The sequence below is a fragment of the Canis lupus genome, chromosome 29, assembly GCF_003254725.2.
Source record: "Canis lupus dingo isolate Sandy chromosome 29, ASM325472v2, whole genome shotgun sequence".
NCBI classification, from domain to species: Eukaryota; Metazoa; Chordata; class Mammalia; order Carnivora; family Canidae; genus Canis; species Canis lupus.
This window is the reverse complement of record NC_064271.1, coordinates 3,646,215-3,663,522: the sequence shown is the minus strand read 5'-3', so window position 1 is coordinate 3,663,522 and position 17,308 is coordinate 3,646,215. Positions and strand designations below refer to the sequence as shown.

The following is a 17,308-nucleotide window of genomic DNA, read 5'->3' as shown; positions in this document are numbered from 1 at the left end:
TTGGGAGTGGGGCACACTTTAACCCATAACAGCATTTATTTATTATCTTTTTTCATTACATTTGGTATCTCTCTGGTTCTCATTATGGTGAGTGGTTTTTGGTTAAAACCTGGACCTTTTTGGGTATTATGTTGAGACTCTGAGTCTTATTTAAATCTGTTTTAGCTGACTTCTTCTTTGTTTGGGAAGGGGCTGTCTTTCTACTGTCAGGTAGGGGTAGAAGCCCAGGTTCCCCAGTTTGCCTCCATGGATATCCATGTGCTAGTGGGACTCCTTGTTATTTTTAGGCAGAGTTGGGAACTCTGGTTTTCCACTAGGCGTCCACTGTTCCTTGCTGGGAGGATTATAAATGCTTCATTATTGCTTCCCACAAGGCCTACACTGACACCAGGTAGAGGGGGTGGCTTCATTCGTGCCTCAGGATGGTAAAACTATGACTGTCCACTAAGCATCCCCTGATGCCACCCCAACCAGGAGCAAAAGGGACAGCTCTTTATTGCTACCTTGGATTAGAGGTCTAGGCTTCTTAGGTGGTCTATACTGTCACCTTGGGGTGGTTTCATTATTTTTATTGTTTGGGTAGGAACGTCCTAGCTCCTGTAACAATACTGCTATGGGGGTATTGGGTACCTCATTTGGCTTCACGAGGTTGGAGATCTAGCTCCTTGCTTGGCTTTTACTGGCATGGGGCGGGGGGGATGGGGCCACCGATTTTCTGTGGTGTTTGGCTGGAGTAGAGTGGTTCTTTTCCAAAAGTTTCTGTCTTGTTAGACTTTCCCATTCCCTTGTTTATTGTGACTTTTTATTGTCTGCATTCATTGACATTTCCTGGTTTTTGGCTGTTCAGCTTAACATCTGGAATAACTGACCAAACAGAAAACCCAGAGACTGTTGTGTTATTTCTTGAGTCTTGAGATTCTTAGCAAATTTGCCTTCTCTATGCCTTTCAGTCTTTTTATGTTTGCCTTATTTATAATATCTATGTTTTTAAATTATGCTTACCAAGAAAACTATGAAAAGGATTTCTACTTTACCTTCTCAGAGATAGAAATCTTTATAAACACTTTTGAGTGTCTTTTTCAGTATATATATATTCTTTTCTTTTCCTTCTAAAATTTAACCCATGTGTCCCAGCAAGAGCCCTCTGTGGCTCAAACTATCTGTAACCCTGCCCCCTTTCATTGGAAGCTTCTGCTTCAGATCACCCAACCAAGTACTCTTCCATCCCTGTGCACCTTGTGCCCTCAGGCCTCCCTGACTTCTAGGTCTGTGTGTTCAGGAGAAGCCCCAGTCCAGCAGGCCATCCTCCTGGAACTGGGAGTTCCTCACATTGTACTTGAGGTTCCTCAGTGGGGGTGGGGTCATTTGTCTGATTCAGACCCCTGTGGCTCTCTGCTGGGAAGAGGCTCAGGACGTCTGCAGGAGTCAGGCCTACCTGCTGTCTCTCATCAGCAGGCTTCCTGGTCCTGCCCAGAATCAAGGGTAAGGAGTTCCATGACATCTGGCTTTAGTGGAACAAAGAATATGTTTTGGAGTAGGGTGAACCTTGGTATCACTATGAGTCCCCCAGAAGTAATCACTGGGATCCCAGTCTACCCTCCAAGTCCCAACTCAGGGACCCATCCCAGGGTACCTGGATGCTGAGTCCCAGTGGCTTACACAAGTGCACTTTCTCCCACCATCTTCTCTCTAAGCATCAGGCCCTCAGGTCCTGTTGGATAGGGCATGCCTTTGCCAACCAGGACATATTAGGGCAGTTTTTCTCCTCTCTGTGCCCTTGATGTGGAAGTTTGAGTGCTGGTTACCATTAGACCCCACATGTTGGAGTAGAGGCTGGTATGTTGTTTTGGGAGTTTTTTTGACCAAAAAAAAAAAAAAAATAGCTAATAACCATCATTTTCCAATATATGCATAAAATTTCTGTTTTTATTGTAGTAAAATATATATAACATAAAATTTACCATTATAATCATTTTAAGTGTACAATTCAGTGGCATCATGTACATATGCACATACATATGCACAATGTTGTACAATCATAAGTAGTTTTCCATTTCTAGAACTTTTTCATCATCCCCTATAGAAACTCTATACCCATTAAATAATAACTTCCCATGTTTCCCTCTTTTCAGGCACTGGTAATCTAATCTATTTTATGTCTCTATAAATTGGCCTCTTCTAGGTATCTCAAATAGAGTAAGTCAATATTTAGACTTTTGCATCTGGCTTATTTCACTTTGCATGATTTTTCAAGTTTCATCCATGTTGTAGCATGTATCAGAATTTGATTCATTTTTAAAGGCTCAATAATATTCCATTGTATGGATATGCCCATCTGTTGATGGGAATTTGGGTTCTTTCCAACTTTTAGCTATTATGAATAATGTTACTGTGAGTACTGCTATAAATGTACCTACCTGAATTCCTGCTTTCAAATCTTTTGGGTATATAACAGAAGCAGGCTTGCAGATTTCTTTTTATGAAATTATTTACTGATAGAATACTTTCATTAGTTTATATATTCATTCATTTATTCAATGCATCTCTTGATTGTCACCCACTTGCCAAACTCTGTACTGATATTAATGTTCAATATCACATATTTGCATAGTGTCTTATAGAGTTTTTATAAATCCTTCATTGACTCCTTGCAATAGACTTATGATTTGATATATTAATATCCTAACTACATATGTAATGAAATGTATCTTTATAAGCTTAATTTTCTGAGAATTCCACCACTGAGTCCAGACTCACATTTCTGCCTTCTAATTTTGAGCCAATATTCTTTCAGTTGACAATCTTGAAATATTTAAGCAAAGATTAGGTTAACATTTGAGGAAAATGCTCTAAAACATGTTCTGTAACTCAAACTCCAGAAAATTTTCCATTATAATGAATCTATTATAATGATGATATGTAGGTGATTTTCTAAAGTTTCAAACATTGTTTTAAGTTTTCTTATTTTTACAGTAGGAAACAATATCTCTGGAAATGGCATTATCAGCGGTGTATTTTGTTTGATGTGTAAACATTCAATTAATCATATCAATATAAATTTTATCAATGTATTAATTTTGCATATATATCTGTTACCTAAAAAATTTTTTTGAATCTGTAAAGATGTCTCTGAGTTGATGATTGTATTTTTGGAGTTTATCTTTGGCAACATTATAATAGTTTATTTCCAAAGTGAATAAATATTGATCAGAAATTATAATTAAGCTCTTGGCTCCAGTGGTAGAACTGAAATGAATTTGTTATTGAATAGCAAGATTTAAATTTCAAATGAAAGTATTTCTGGAATACTTAATACATGTTAATAAATAGAATTTTACTTTCAGTACTTTAAATTATTTAGCAGTTTTTCAAAAAAGGACAGAGATAAATGATGATAAAATTTTTAATTGTCATTTTTCTATTGCTGTTTAAGATCTTTGGAAAATTATGGATTATTACCTCTGAAATAATTCAGAACACAGTTTTAGGATATAGAAGAAACTTTTCCCCCAGGTAGTAAGAATAGATGTGTTTTCTACGTGAACTTTGCTCATAAAGACTATTGCATATTCATATAGTTATGAAACAGTGTTGTAATCATAAAATACATACTATGTGATAGTATAAACAATATAACTATGTTTGAGTTATGAAACAAAGCTAATGCTTGACCTTCACTAAGTCTAGTTTGGATATTAGAATGACTTAGGGAGTCAAATGTGATGTTGTAGTATGAATACACACTACTGTTAGAAAACATTTGAAAAGCAGGGGAAATGATAGAAGATGGCTACTTATGGTGGTCATTTTTAAAAATAAAAAGCTTCAGGTTTGTCAGTTTTCACGTTGCTGAAGATGTTATCGTAAGGAATTTCAGAGACATGGAGGATGAAGAGATAGAAAAATAAATAGAGGTTTTTCTTTTTCTCGTCCTTCTCTCTTTTTAAAAATATAATATCAGTTTAGATATTCTTGGTTGCAGTAGAACAAAATAAAAGTAAAACTGCTCAGATGGCCATAAATATTGTAGAGATAATGAGGGAGCTGACTCCAGAGCCGGAGAGCTGGCCACCGCCAGTGGTATTTTTACTCCTGGTGTCACCATGTGCCTGGAAGAGGTGGGGCTGCCAGGGAACAGGGGCCTCATGGGGTAAACAGCTCCCACTGAGCCCGGTACCTGGCAGGGGACAGAGCATCCCCCCAGGTGCACACACCTGAGAATAAGCAGAGCAGACCCTCCCCCAGAAGGCCAGCTGGAAGGACAGGGGAAGACCAAGTTCTTGACCCAGCAGCACTGGAAAGCTCCAGGGGAAGTCAAGGGATTTATAGTATATAGAACCAGAGGGTACCCCTCCTTTTTTTTCCTTCCGTTTTCCAGTACAACTCGTTTTTATATCAGACTGTAAATTTCCAAATTTTTTTCTCTTTTCCCACCTTCACTACAGTATTTTACCACTTCTTCATTTTTAAGATTCTTCCTTTTTGTCTTTCATATTTCTACAATTACAAGTCCTAGATATATTTTCCACTTCTAGATTCCCTTCAACATACTCAACTTAATTTTGGGAGATATAAAAGGTCTGTTTTTTTGTTTTCTGTTTTTTGTTTTCTCTGCCTCGTTTTGTTCTATGATGGCGGAAGTTGATACCGCCTAAAACATGACCAGTATGCACCAGAACCAAGTGGTAAACCATGCTGGTTCATCCTGTGAGATTCCTCATTCCCATTCTGCCACCCTATTTTACCTCATTTATGTTTTGGTGGCCAGTGTTGGGGCTTTCTACAAGTATTTCTGTGTTATATAAATTTGGGACTGAGCATCTTCTAACATAAAGAGCTTAATATACTCAGAAACAAGAGGATCACCCTCTAGGAGCCCTCAGGTAGACTACATTCTTCCTCCACTGCAAGTTCGTCACCACCACCATCTCCCAGTCCCTCATTTTTGCTCTTCTTCTCCTTTATGTTCTTTTTTCCTTTTTCTTTTCTATTCTTTTTTCCCCCTCTCTTCTTCTTTGGGATTCCTAGACTTTTATTTTTTACTACTTTGTTATAAAATTTGTTTTTCACTTTAGTGGTCCTTTTGGTTTATTTCATTCGGATCTTTGTTTTCAATTTCTGGTCTCTGACCTTGGCAGAATCACCTAGGGTGAAATTTACTTAGGTCGTGGTTGATATTCTTGACTCAGTCCACTCACAGCCACTCTGCACAGAGCAAAATGACTAGAAATAAGAACTCATCACAAAAGAAAATCATAAACAGTACTCTCTGCCACAGAGTTACAGAGTTTGGATTACAGTTCGATGTCAGAAAGCCAATTCTGAAGCATAATTATAAAGCTACTAGTGGCTCTGGAAAAAAAGCATAAAGGATTCCAGAGACTTCATGACTGCAGAATTTAGATCTAATCGGCTGAAATTAAAAATCTATTAAATGAGATGCAATCCAAACTGGAGGTCCTAATGACGAGGGTTAATGGGGTAGAAGAACAAGTGAGTAACATAGAAGACAAGTTGATGGCAAGGAAGGAAGCTGAGGACAAAAGAGAAAAACAATTAAAAGACCATGAGGAACGGTTAAGGTAAATACATGATAGCCTCAGAAGGAAAAATCTACGTATAATTGGGGTTCCAGAGGGTGCCAAGAGGGCCAGAGGGCCCGAAAGCATATTTGAACAAATCATAGCTGAGAACTTCCCTAACTAGGGGAGGGAAACAGGCATTCAGATCCAGAAGATAGAGAGGTCTAAAATCAATAAAAACCATTCAACACCTCGACATTTAATAATGAAACTTGCAAATTCCAAAGATAAAAAGTCCTTAAAGCACCAAGAGACAAGAGATCCCTAACTTATATGGGGCGAAATATTAGATTAACAGCAGACCTCTCCACAGAAGCCTGGCAGGCCAGAAAGAGCTGGCAGGATATATCAAGGTCCTAAATGAGAAAACATGCAGCCAAGAATACTTTAGCCAGCAAGGCTCTCATTCAGAATAGAAGGAGAGATAAAAAGCCTCCAAGATAGGCAGAAACTGAAAGAATATGTGACCACCAACCAGCTCTGCAAGAAATATTAAGGGAGACTCTGTAAAAGAAAGAGGAAGTCCAAAGAAATAAGCCACAAAAACAGGGACTGAATAGGTATTATGATGACACTAAATTCATATCTTTCCATAGTAACTCTGAACATGAATGGGCTTAATGATCCCATCAAAACACACAGGGTTTCAGACTGGATAAAAAAAAACAAGACCCATCTATTTGCTGTCTACAAGAGACTCAGTTTAGACCTAAGGACATCTACAGCCTGAAAATAAAAGGCTGGAGAACCATTTACCATTCAAAGGTCCTCAAAAGAAAGCTGGGGTAGCCATCCTCATATCAGATAAATTAAACTTTATCCCAAAGACTGTAGAAAGAGATGAAGAGGGAAACCATATCATACTTAAAGAATCTATCCAACAAGGGGACCTAACAATCATGAATATTTATGCACCTAATGGGGGAGCTGCCAAGTATATCAATCAATTAATAACCAAAGTTAAGGCATACTTAGATAATAATACACTTATACTGGGAGACTTTAACACAGCGCTTTCTGCAAATAACAGATCTTGTAAGCACAACACCTCCAAAGAAACAAGAGCTTTAAGTGATACACTGGGCCAGATGGATTTCACAGATATTTACAGAACTTTACATCCAAACGCAGCTGACTACACATTCTTCTCAAGTGCACATGGAACTTTCTCCGGAATAGACCACATACTGGGTCACAAATCAGGTCTTAACCAATACCAAAATATTGGGATTGTCCCCTGCATATTTTCAGACCATAATGCTTTGAAACTAGAACTAAATCCCCAGAAGAAATTTGGAAGAAACTCAAACACGTGGAGGTTAAAGAGCATCCTGCTAAAAGATGAAAGGGTCAACCAGGAAATTAGAGAAGAATTAAAAAGATTCAAGGAAACTATGAGAATGAAGATACAACAGTTCAAAATCTTTGGGATGCAGCCAAAGCAGTCCTGAGAGGAAACTACATCACAATACAAGCATCCCTCAAAAAACTGGAAAGCACTCAAATACACAAGCTAACCTCGCACCTAAAGGAACTGGAGAAAGAACAGCAAATAAAACAAGAGTTAATAAAAATTTGAGCAGAACTCAATGAAATAGAGACCAGAAGAACTGTAGAACAGATCAACAAAACCAGGACTTGGTTCTTTGAATTAATAAGATAGATAAACCATTAGCCAGCCTTATTAAAAACAAAAGGAAAAGACTCAAATTAATAAAATCATGAATGACAAAGGAAAGATCAACACCAATACCAAGGAAATACAAACGATTTTAAAAACATATTAAGAGCAGCTATACGCCAATAAATTAGGCAATCTAGAAGAAATGGACGCATTTCTGGAAAACCACAAACTACCAAAACTGGAACAGGAAGAAATAGAAAACCTGAACAAGCTGATAACCGGGGAGAAAATTAAAGCAGTCATCAAAAACCTCCCAAGACACAAAAGTCCAGGGCCAGATGGCTTCCCAGCGGAATTCTATCAAATGTTTAAAGAAGCAATACCTATTCTACTAAAGCTGTTCCGAAAGACAGAAAAGGATGGAGTACTTCCAAACTTGTTCTATGAGGCCAGCATCACCTTAATTCCAAAACCAAAGACCCCACCAAAAAGGAGAATTACAGACCAATATCCCTGATGAACACAGATGCAAAAATTCTCAACAAGGTACTAGCCAATAAGATCCAACAGTACATTAAGATTATTCACCATGACCAAGTGGGGTTTATCCGCAGGATGCAAGGCTGGTTCAACACTCGTAAAGCAATCAACGTGATAGATCATATCAACAAGAGAAAAAGCAAGAACCATATGATCCTCTCAATAAATGCAGAGAAAGCATTTGACAAAATACAGCATCCATTCCTGATCAAAACTCTTCAGAGTGTAGGGAAAGAGGGAACATTCCTCAGCCTCTTAAAAGCCATCTACGAAAAGCCCACAGCAAATATCATTCTCAACGGGGAAATACTGGGAGCCTTTCCCCTAAGATCAGGAACACGACAGGGATGTCCACTCTCACCACTGCTATTCAACATAGTACTGGAAGTCCTAGCCTCAGCAATCAGACAACAAAAAAGACATTAAAGGCATTCAAATTGGCAAAGAAGTAGTCAAACTTTCCCTCTTTGCAGATGACATGTTCCTGTATCTAGAAAACCCAAAAGCCTCCACCCCAAGATTGCTAGAACTCATACAGCAATTTGGCAGTGTGGCAGGATACAAAATCAATGCCCAGAAATCAGTGGCATTTCTAAACACTAACAATGAGACTGAAGAAAGTCTTATTATGAGTGTATTTTTTTTATTTTTTATTTTTTTTTATGAGTGTAGTTTAATTTCCTTTCACGTTTTGGGTCATTTTTATACATTTTAAATGTTCACTCTAATGGCTCTTGTCCATTTTATGATTGAATTTTCTTTTTCTTCTCAAATTTTAATCTTTCTGTGATCTTAATTCTCAAATTTTTCGCTCTTTTTTGACTTGGATACACAATATTTTGCTATGTAAAGTTTTATTATTTTTGAATTATTTCTGGATTTTGAGTCATAGTTAGAAAAGCTTCCCCATTTCCATTAATAAAAGCATTCATTGTTTTCTCAACACCAACACTTTGAGAATGAATCTGCTTATATACTAAATTTACATGTACAATTAGTTCTACAGCTAGACCTTTTATTTTGTTTTCCCCATTGGACTATTCATGTGCCGTCACCGCACTGGTTTAATTATAGAATCTTTATTGAGTTTTAAAGTATATGCTATAGTTTGTCTCCTCATTACTTTTCTTTATTAGCGTGCATCTAGCTATTCTTATTTGTTTACTTTTCTACAGGAACATTATCTTTAGATTCTATGATGTTATCTCTCTAAGACCCTTTGGCTTTTTTCTTCCATCTTTACCTTTAATTCCACTTCTCCAGAAGACACCTCACAATTGTGAGGTGCCTCTCCCATTCACTTTCTCAGTCCCTTTCTGTCAATTCCCAGGAGGGAGGGCTCTGATTTTCATCAGGCCTCAGATTTTCATCATGTTGGTACTTTCTCAGCTTTCCTATTTCACCGCCTCCTCCCAGCCCCCTTGTCTGGAAAATCCTGCCCGATTCCTTTGTTGCAAAGCAGCCTCTGGAACTGATTTTGCTGGTGTTAGTATTTCCCCTACTTAAATGTAAATTGAAGTTACTAATTTTCTTTTCTCCCAGTCATAGCATTGGTTGTATTCTGGCTGACTTTTTTTTTTCCTCTTAGTTCGTTTTCAGGATGTGTGGAGAAATTTGAATTCAGGTGGCTACTGTTATCCCACAGGAAACTGGAAGTTCTCTTGCTAAGTAGCAGTATATCTTGAATGCATACTTTATTATTTTAGTCAACATGTACAGATCTAACTATAGAATTTCTTTTGCATCTTTTTTTCACTACTATTTGGTCACTTTTCAGTATCATTTTCTATAAAATATAAGTCTAAAATGAATCTGTATATATGGCCAGTTTTCAGTTTTGAGATTCCTCAATGAATATTTGATAATGTAGTTTAATTTTATGAAGCAGTTCATCATTATATAAATATGATAATAATTAAAAAGCTATTAAAGCTTTTATACACATCTCTACAGAAATTGGGTCAATTTTTTTTTTTTTATGCCTGAAGATATGATACCTGAAAAATAATGTGGTTCCTTGACATTCTCATGGCCTGAGGGTACTTACCGGGAGGTGTATCTGAATCTTCTGGAATAAATTTACAAAATACTTTTTATGTGGTCTCTAGCCCTGGAAGAGAGGTTTTAAACTTTTCTGCATATTAGTATCATTTGTGGAGTTTTGAAGAATCCCGATGTTTATTCCACATGCCAGACCCATTATTAAATTAGAGTTTGCAGAAGCAGTATCCCAGTACCAGTATAAGCCCTGAGTTAGAGTTCAAAATGATATCTTAGAAATATTATTGATTCATATACCTATACACTGATTCACATACAACTGATACAGCAAAGATATTAGGGTTTGAAGTGTTGCGCGTGCTGCAGCAACACAATCAGGGTCCTGAGAATAAGGGGATGAGGAAAATAAAAGTAAAGAGATGGGGACAGGAGGGACACAGTGGTTGATGTCCAAGCAGTGCCAGCTTTATTCAAGGTTTTTACAACATTTTATAGCATGAGCAAAACAAAACCAAGAAGGTGTTTATTTTTAGCAGGTTTGTGAAACCCTCCAAAGTTCCCCTTTCTCAGCATGCAAGACAGACTCACAGGTGCCAGGAGACCTTGGTAAATAGATAAGCTTGTTGCTCCAGATGTGCATACTTCAAAGGAATATTAGATATGGTAAACAGACCAGCAAGGACAGCACAGACCCTTATTTACATTTATGCCCAGGTCAGAATAAGTTGTATCTATTGTGTTATGTGGGCGATCACGTACAAGCGAGCCCTGAGAACCATTACTCAAGCCCTTTCTCAAGCGTCTACAACTATTCACCCTTCAGGCTCCTGAGCCTTTTGAGTGAATGAGGGACGCAAGTCCGGGCCTGGTTTCGTTCAGTTACTCCAGCTAGTCCGTGGTCGCCCACATTGAAGCCAACTGCCAAGAAAAAAATCTTGAGACATGGTTGGTGCAAAAAGGTGGTTTTATTAAAGCACAGGCTAGGACCCTTGGGTAGAAAGAGCTATACTGGGTCATGGGGAGTGGTCCATCATATGCTTTCAAGTTGAGAGGGGGGTTAGGGATGGCATAACCCTCCATGTACTTTAGAAACAAAGTTTCCAGGATCCTGAGGGGGCTAGCTATTGTTAGGAAAAGGTTATTAGTATTTAGTAAAAACTCAGTAATGAGACTCTTCAGATGTATATCAGAGGGTCATATGCTTGGAGGATGATTGCCAACATGTATCTTGGGAGGGTAGAGGTAAAGGAAGTTTCCAAAGGAATTTTTATGTTAAAGTAGACTTAAAGGATTGTGGGGGTCAGGCTAAGATTGCCTTTTGCCCTTAGCAAGGTATTAACGTTGAGGCAGCTGAGTTCCTAGAGGAATGTCACTGCCTCTTTCAAGGACTTGTCAATGGGCTGTAGGTAGTAAGGAAATTTAATAATTTTTCTTCTGCCTTTGTTTCCCACATCACAGCCACAGTTGAGAACCAGTAGTGGTTTCTGAGACCACAGATCAATACTCCTCATAAGCTAGTTGAAGAAACATGGTTCCAGAAAATTCTTTTTTTTTTTTTTGCCATCCTAACATGTAGCTATATTTTTCAAATTTTAGGTCAAAGAAAGATCTTCCATAGTATCAAATAATGCTAAAGAAGTATCTCCAGTTAGACATAAATCTCTATCAGTCACTACTGGTCTGAAAAACTTACAGAAGTTCTAATCTGTGGGAAGAGAAAGTAATTTGGAACTTCCAAAGCTTTACTAAGCACATTTTGGAAAAGCAATCTCTTTTTCATTTTCAACTAGAATTGTGATTTCTATGGCTTTTAAGTCATCTGCAGAGAGACTGCCTCAGAATCAGCTGGGAAACTTGTTAAACATGCAATTTCCTAGACCTTTCCCCAAGAGAATTGGATTGAGTAGGTTTGGGAGCAAGCTCAGGAGTCAGTGTTTTTAACAAACAACCAGGTGATTCTGATACATTCAAAATCAGTGTGAGCTCTAGCTTATCCAGAGGAACTTGGTAGAAAGTTTCAGGAATTCTGATAGCCTCAGGTCCCCAGAGGCACAAGTAGAAAAGACTCAGGTTTCACTTTCATGACATTCACAAAATATTCACACAGAGACTTAAAAATGAAATGACTTTGCCATCTCATAGTTGAAGAAAAAAGGACATAGTGCTCATATTTACCTAAATTGTCTTCATCAAATCTTTTGGCCAGATTAGTTGCATCATCATATTTGTAAATCCATTAACAGTATCCTTTCCTGTAGGTTTGCAGCAGCAGCCATGGGAGAACCAAAATACATCTTGTAGATCTGTTAATATGTGTTTATCCCCCTTCAGATGAGTCCAATGATATTTGCTGGTTTTGCAAATGTAACTCCTAGCTCAAATATTCTGTATGACAGAATGGATTTGAAAAAAATTGTGGTCACACTTTTTTTGGGGGTGGGGGTAGCCTGGGTGGCTCAGCGATTTAGCGCCACCTTGAGCCCAGGGCATGATTTTGGGGACCTGGGATGGAGTCCCAAGTCCCAAGTCCCAAGAGGCCTGCTTCTGCCCCTGCCTGTGTCTCTGCCTCTCTCTCTCTGTCTCTCATAAATAAATAAATAAATAAAATCTTAAAACACACACACACACACACACACACACACACACACACACACACTTTCTTAGAGAAGTTGCTACCCAGTACATGTGACCTCATTAATCAGAATTTTTATTTTAGAGGCTAAGGCAGTGGTTCTTAATATTTTAAATCAAGGATTTCTTTGAGAATCAGATGAGAGCCTTGGAATTGTCTTACTCAGATACTTGAACAGATATAAATGAAATCAAAGTCTCCATAGATTTTAAGAGAATCCATTAACATCCTAAGCTCTTTAAAGCCACACTGCAGTTTAAAAATCCTAATATAAGAAATGTAGTATCTATACAAATTTATAATTTAATAGAATTTTATGTGTTTTTCAGATATCTGTACAAGAATGAAATTCGTGCCCTAGATAAGCAAACATTTAAAGGACTCATATCCTTGGAACAGCTGTAAGTAATAAAAACTTCTTTATTGAATCACTGATGATTATAGTTCAAATAGAAGCTTTTTAAATGCCATTATATGATAGTTGGGCAATTATTTTAAGTTTTGTCATACAGCTTGAAGGATTGAATATTCTGTGATCAATTGGATAAAAATCAGATGTATGATCGAGTTGGCATGAGGGCAGGAAGACAGAGAGAGCTCAGATGGAATCCCAATTCCTGCATTTATTAGTTGTATGCTATTGGGCAAGTTGCCTTGCCTGAGCCTGTTTCCAAATCTCTGAAATGAAGATATTTCTACTGTGAAGATTAAGATATTCCATGCAAAGAGTCTATTTTATCAATTGACACAAAATAGGAATTTCATAGAAGGTAATTGAGAGCTGTGACTATTATTAATTTATCAAGTTCATAGACATTTAACCGATATGGGAACTACCAGAGCTTGAGACCTAGCCTCTTATTTGACAAATTAATAACCAAATCCAATGTTAATTAAATGACTTGCCTAAGGTTAAAAGTCTGTGGAATTATTATTATAACCTAAATCTCCTGACTGCTATCCTATTACACTTTTCAGCACTTGACACTTTACTGCTGGTTTCAAGAAAAGTTTGAAATCTCATAGACTTTAGGTTCACTTTTCAGAATTTCAGGATGAAATATGAATTCTTCAGCAGGAAAAGTTATGTTATGTGGTTACACTGCTACTGAATGACAATTTGATGTTTTATTCAGATATTTCACTGAATTATTAGTGTCTGTGATGCAAATACTAATTAGATATTTGAAGAAATTTTACTTCATTCATGACAAGCTATGGGATATTTATCAGCTTAGCAATATAGAATGCTCTTTGATCTTTAATTAATAGAACTTTTAAATACCAGTCTTTTGACTCCCAGCTTTATTTCCATCTTCAATGTGGCTTCTTATTTTGAAAAGGATATTTACAATCATTTCTGTAACAACCATGATCGTATAACAATCTTAAAAAAAAATCTAGATTTTTTTTTCCTAGAAGGCCAAAGTGTTAGATTATAGTATTAAAATATGATCAAATACATTTTTAAAAATTATTGTTTTTGTTTACTTCTCCCCTTATTAATTTTCTTTTCCATAACTAATGAGCCACCCTATTACAAAGTGTGTTTCTTCATCTTAAGGTAATTTTTACTGTATTATAGAACCATCACAAAAACAATTAACTGTAACTTTTTTAATGACAACAAACAAAGCCTTATCACTGTGATCTATTTTTCATGAAATATATTTACAGATGGTTTAAAAAAATTAACATCTGAAAAGTTCTAATTCTTGTTTAAAGTGTACATAATTCTCATCAGTAAATGCTTTATATTCTGATACTGATTGTTGGTCTTACTAATATTGAGTAATACTATTATTTAAAGCCATGGAAATAGGCATTTCGACTTGCTAATTTTAAAGCATGATTCCATGCTCTTGTGAATCACTATTCAAAGAGGGCTTTTGGAATCCAAAAATGTAATCTCTAACCTTTGTTTTTTTATTTGGAGTTCAATTTGCCTACATATAGCATAACACCCAGTGCTCATCCAGTCAAGTGGCCCCCTCAGTGCCCATCACCCAGTCACCCAACCCCCTGCCCACCTCCCTTTCACTACCCCTTGTTCGTTTCCCAGAGTTAGGAGTCTCTCATGTTCTGTCATCCTCACTGATATTATCACTCATTTTCTCTCCTTTCCCCTTTATTCCCTATCACTATTTTTTATATTCCCCAAATGAATGAGACCATGTAATGTTTGTCCTTCTCCAATTGACTTATTTCACTCAGTATAATACCATCCTGTTCCATCCATGTTGAAGCAAATGGTGGGTATTTGTCATTTCTAATGGCTGAGGAATATTCCATTGTATACAGAGACCACATCTTCTTTATCCATTCATCTTTCGATGGACACCGAGGCTCCTTCCACAGTTTGGCTATTGTGGACATTGCTGCTAGAAACATCGGGGTGCAGGTGTCCCGGCGTTTCATTGCATCTGTATCTTTGGGGTAAATCCCCAGCAGTGCAATTACTGGGTCGTAGGGCAGGTCTATTTTTAACTCTTTGAGGAACCTCCACACAGTTTTCCAGAGTGGCTGCACCAGTTCACATTCCCACCAACAGTGCAAGAGGGTTCCCTTTTCTCTGCATCCTCTCCAACATTTGTTGTTTCCTGCCTTGTTAATTTTCCCCATTCTCACTGGTGTGACGTGGTATCTCATTGTGGTTTGGATTTGTATTTCCCTGATGGCCAGTGATGCAGAGCATTTTCTCATGTGCATGTGGCCATGTCTATGTCTTCCTCTGTGAGATTTCTCTTCATGTCTTTGCCCATTTCATGATTGGATTGTTTGATTCTTTGGTGTTGAGTTTAATAAGTTCTTTATATATCTTGGATACTAGACCTTTATCTGATATGTCATTTGCAAATATCTTCTCCCATTCTGTAGGTAGTCTTTTAGTTTTGTTGACTGTTTCTTTTGCTGTGCAGAAGCTTTTTATCTTAAGTCCCAATAATTCATTTGTGCTTTTCTTTCCCTTGCCTTCGTGGATGTATCTTGCAAGAAGTTACTGTGGCCAAGTTCAAAAAGGGTGTTGCCTGGGTTCTCTTCTAGATTTTGATGGATTCTTGTCTCACATTTAGATATTTTATCCATTTTGAGTTTATCTTTGTGTATGGTGTAAGAGAATGGTCTAGTTTCATTCTTCTGCATGTGGATGTCCAGTTTTCCCAGCACCATTTATTGAAGAGACTGTCTTTTTTCCAGTGGATAGTCTTTCCTGCTTTCTCGAATATTAGTTGACCATAGATTTGAGGGGCATTTCTGGATTCTCTATTCTATTCCATTGATCTATGTGTCTGTTTTTGTGCCAGTACCACACTATGTGTCTTGATGAACACAGCTTTGTAGTACAACCTGAAATCTGGCATTGTGATGCCCCCAGATATGGTTTTCTTTTCTAATATCCCCCTGGCTATTCGAGGTCTTTTATGATTCCACACAAATCTTTAGATTATTTGTTCCAACTTTCTGAAGAAAGTCTATGGTATTTTGATAGGGATTGCATTAAACGTGTAAATTGCCCTGGGTAGCATTGACATTTTCACAATATTAATTCTTCCAATCCATGAGCATGGAATATTTTTCCATCTCTTTATGTCTTCCTCAATTTCTTTCAGAAGTTTTCTGTAGTTTTTAGGGTATAGATCCTTTACCACTTTGGTTAGGTTTATTCATACGTATCTTATCCTTTGGGTGCAATTGTAAATGGGATTGACTCCTTAATTTCTCTTTCTTCAGTCTCATTGTTAGTGTATAGAAATGCCACTGATTACTGGGCATTGATTTTGTATCCTGCCACACTGCCAAATTGCTGTATGACTTCTAGCAATCTTGGGGTGGAGTCTTTTGGGTTTTCTACGTAGAGTATCATGTCATCGGTGAAGAGGGAGAGTTTGACTTCTTTGCCAATTTGAATGCCTTTAATGTCTTTTTTGTTGTCTGATTGCTGAGGCTAGGACTTCCAGTACTATGTTGAATAGCAGTGGTGAGAGTGGACATCCCTGTCGTGTTCCTGATCTTAGGGGAAAGGCTCCCAGTATTTCCCCGTTGAGAATGATATTTGCTGTGGGCTTTTCGTAGATGGCTTTTAAGAGGCTGAGGAATGTTCCCTCTTTCCCTAAACTCTGAAGAGTTTTGATCAGGAATGGATGCTGTATTTTGTCAAATGCTTTCTCTGCATTTATTGAGAGGATCATATGGTTCTTGCTTTTTCTCTTGTTGATATGATCTATCACGTTGATTGCTTTACGAGTGTTGAACCAGCCTTGCATCCCGGGGATAAACCCCACTTGGTCATGGTGAATAATCTTAATGTACTGTTGGATCTTATTGGCTAGTACCTTGTTGAGAATTTTTGCATCTGTGTTCATCAGGGATATTGGTCTGTAATTCTCCTTTTTGGTGGGGTTTTTGTCTGGTTTTGGAATTAAGGTGATGCTGGCCTCATAGAACAAGTTTGGAAGTAGTCCGTCCCTTTCTATCTTTCGGAACAGCTTTAGTAGAATAGGTATTGCTTCTTTAAACGTTTGATAGAATTCCGCTGGGAAGCCATCTGGCCCTGGACTTTTGTGTCTTGGGAGGTTTTTGATGACTGCTTCAATTTCCTCCCTGGTTATTGGCCTGTTCAGGTTTTCTATTTCTTTCTCTTCCAGTTTTGGTAGTTTGTGGTTTTCCAGAAATGCGTCCATTTCTTCTAGATTGCCTAATTTATTGGCGTATAGCTGCTCGTAATATGTTTTTAAAAACATTTGTATTTCCTTGGTATTGGTGTTGCTCTTTCCTTTTTCATTCATGATTTTATTAATTTGAGTCTTTTCCTTTTGTTTTTAATAAGGCTGGCTACTGGTTTATCTATCTTATTAATTCTTTCAAAGAACCAAGTCCTGGTTTTGTTGATCTGTTCTACAGTTCTTCTGGTGTCTATTTCATTGAGTTCTG

General features: G+C 37.5%; 1 protein-coding gene across 9 annotated transcripts in view; it reads left to right on the top strand.

The window, feature by feature from the left end:
• Positions 1–17,308, top strand: part of PXDNL (peroxidasin like) — a 429,464-nt gene that overhangs the window by 220,535 nt on the left and 191,621 nt on the right. For all 9 annotated transcript variants that reach the window (XR_003147577.3, XR_007407163.1, XR_003147578.3 and 6 more), the window contains one exon: positions 12,709–12,780. Coding sequence is in view for 5 of the 9 variants with exons in the window: in XM_035708326.2 (XP_035564219.1) it covers positions 12,709–12,780 (72 nt within the window). In the remaining 4 variants the exon portion in view is untranslated. The remainder of the gene's footprint in view (positions 1–12,708; positions 12,781–17,308) is intronic.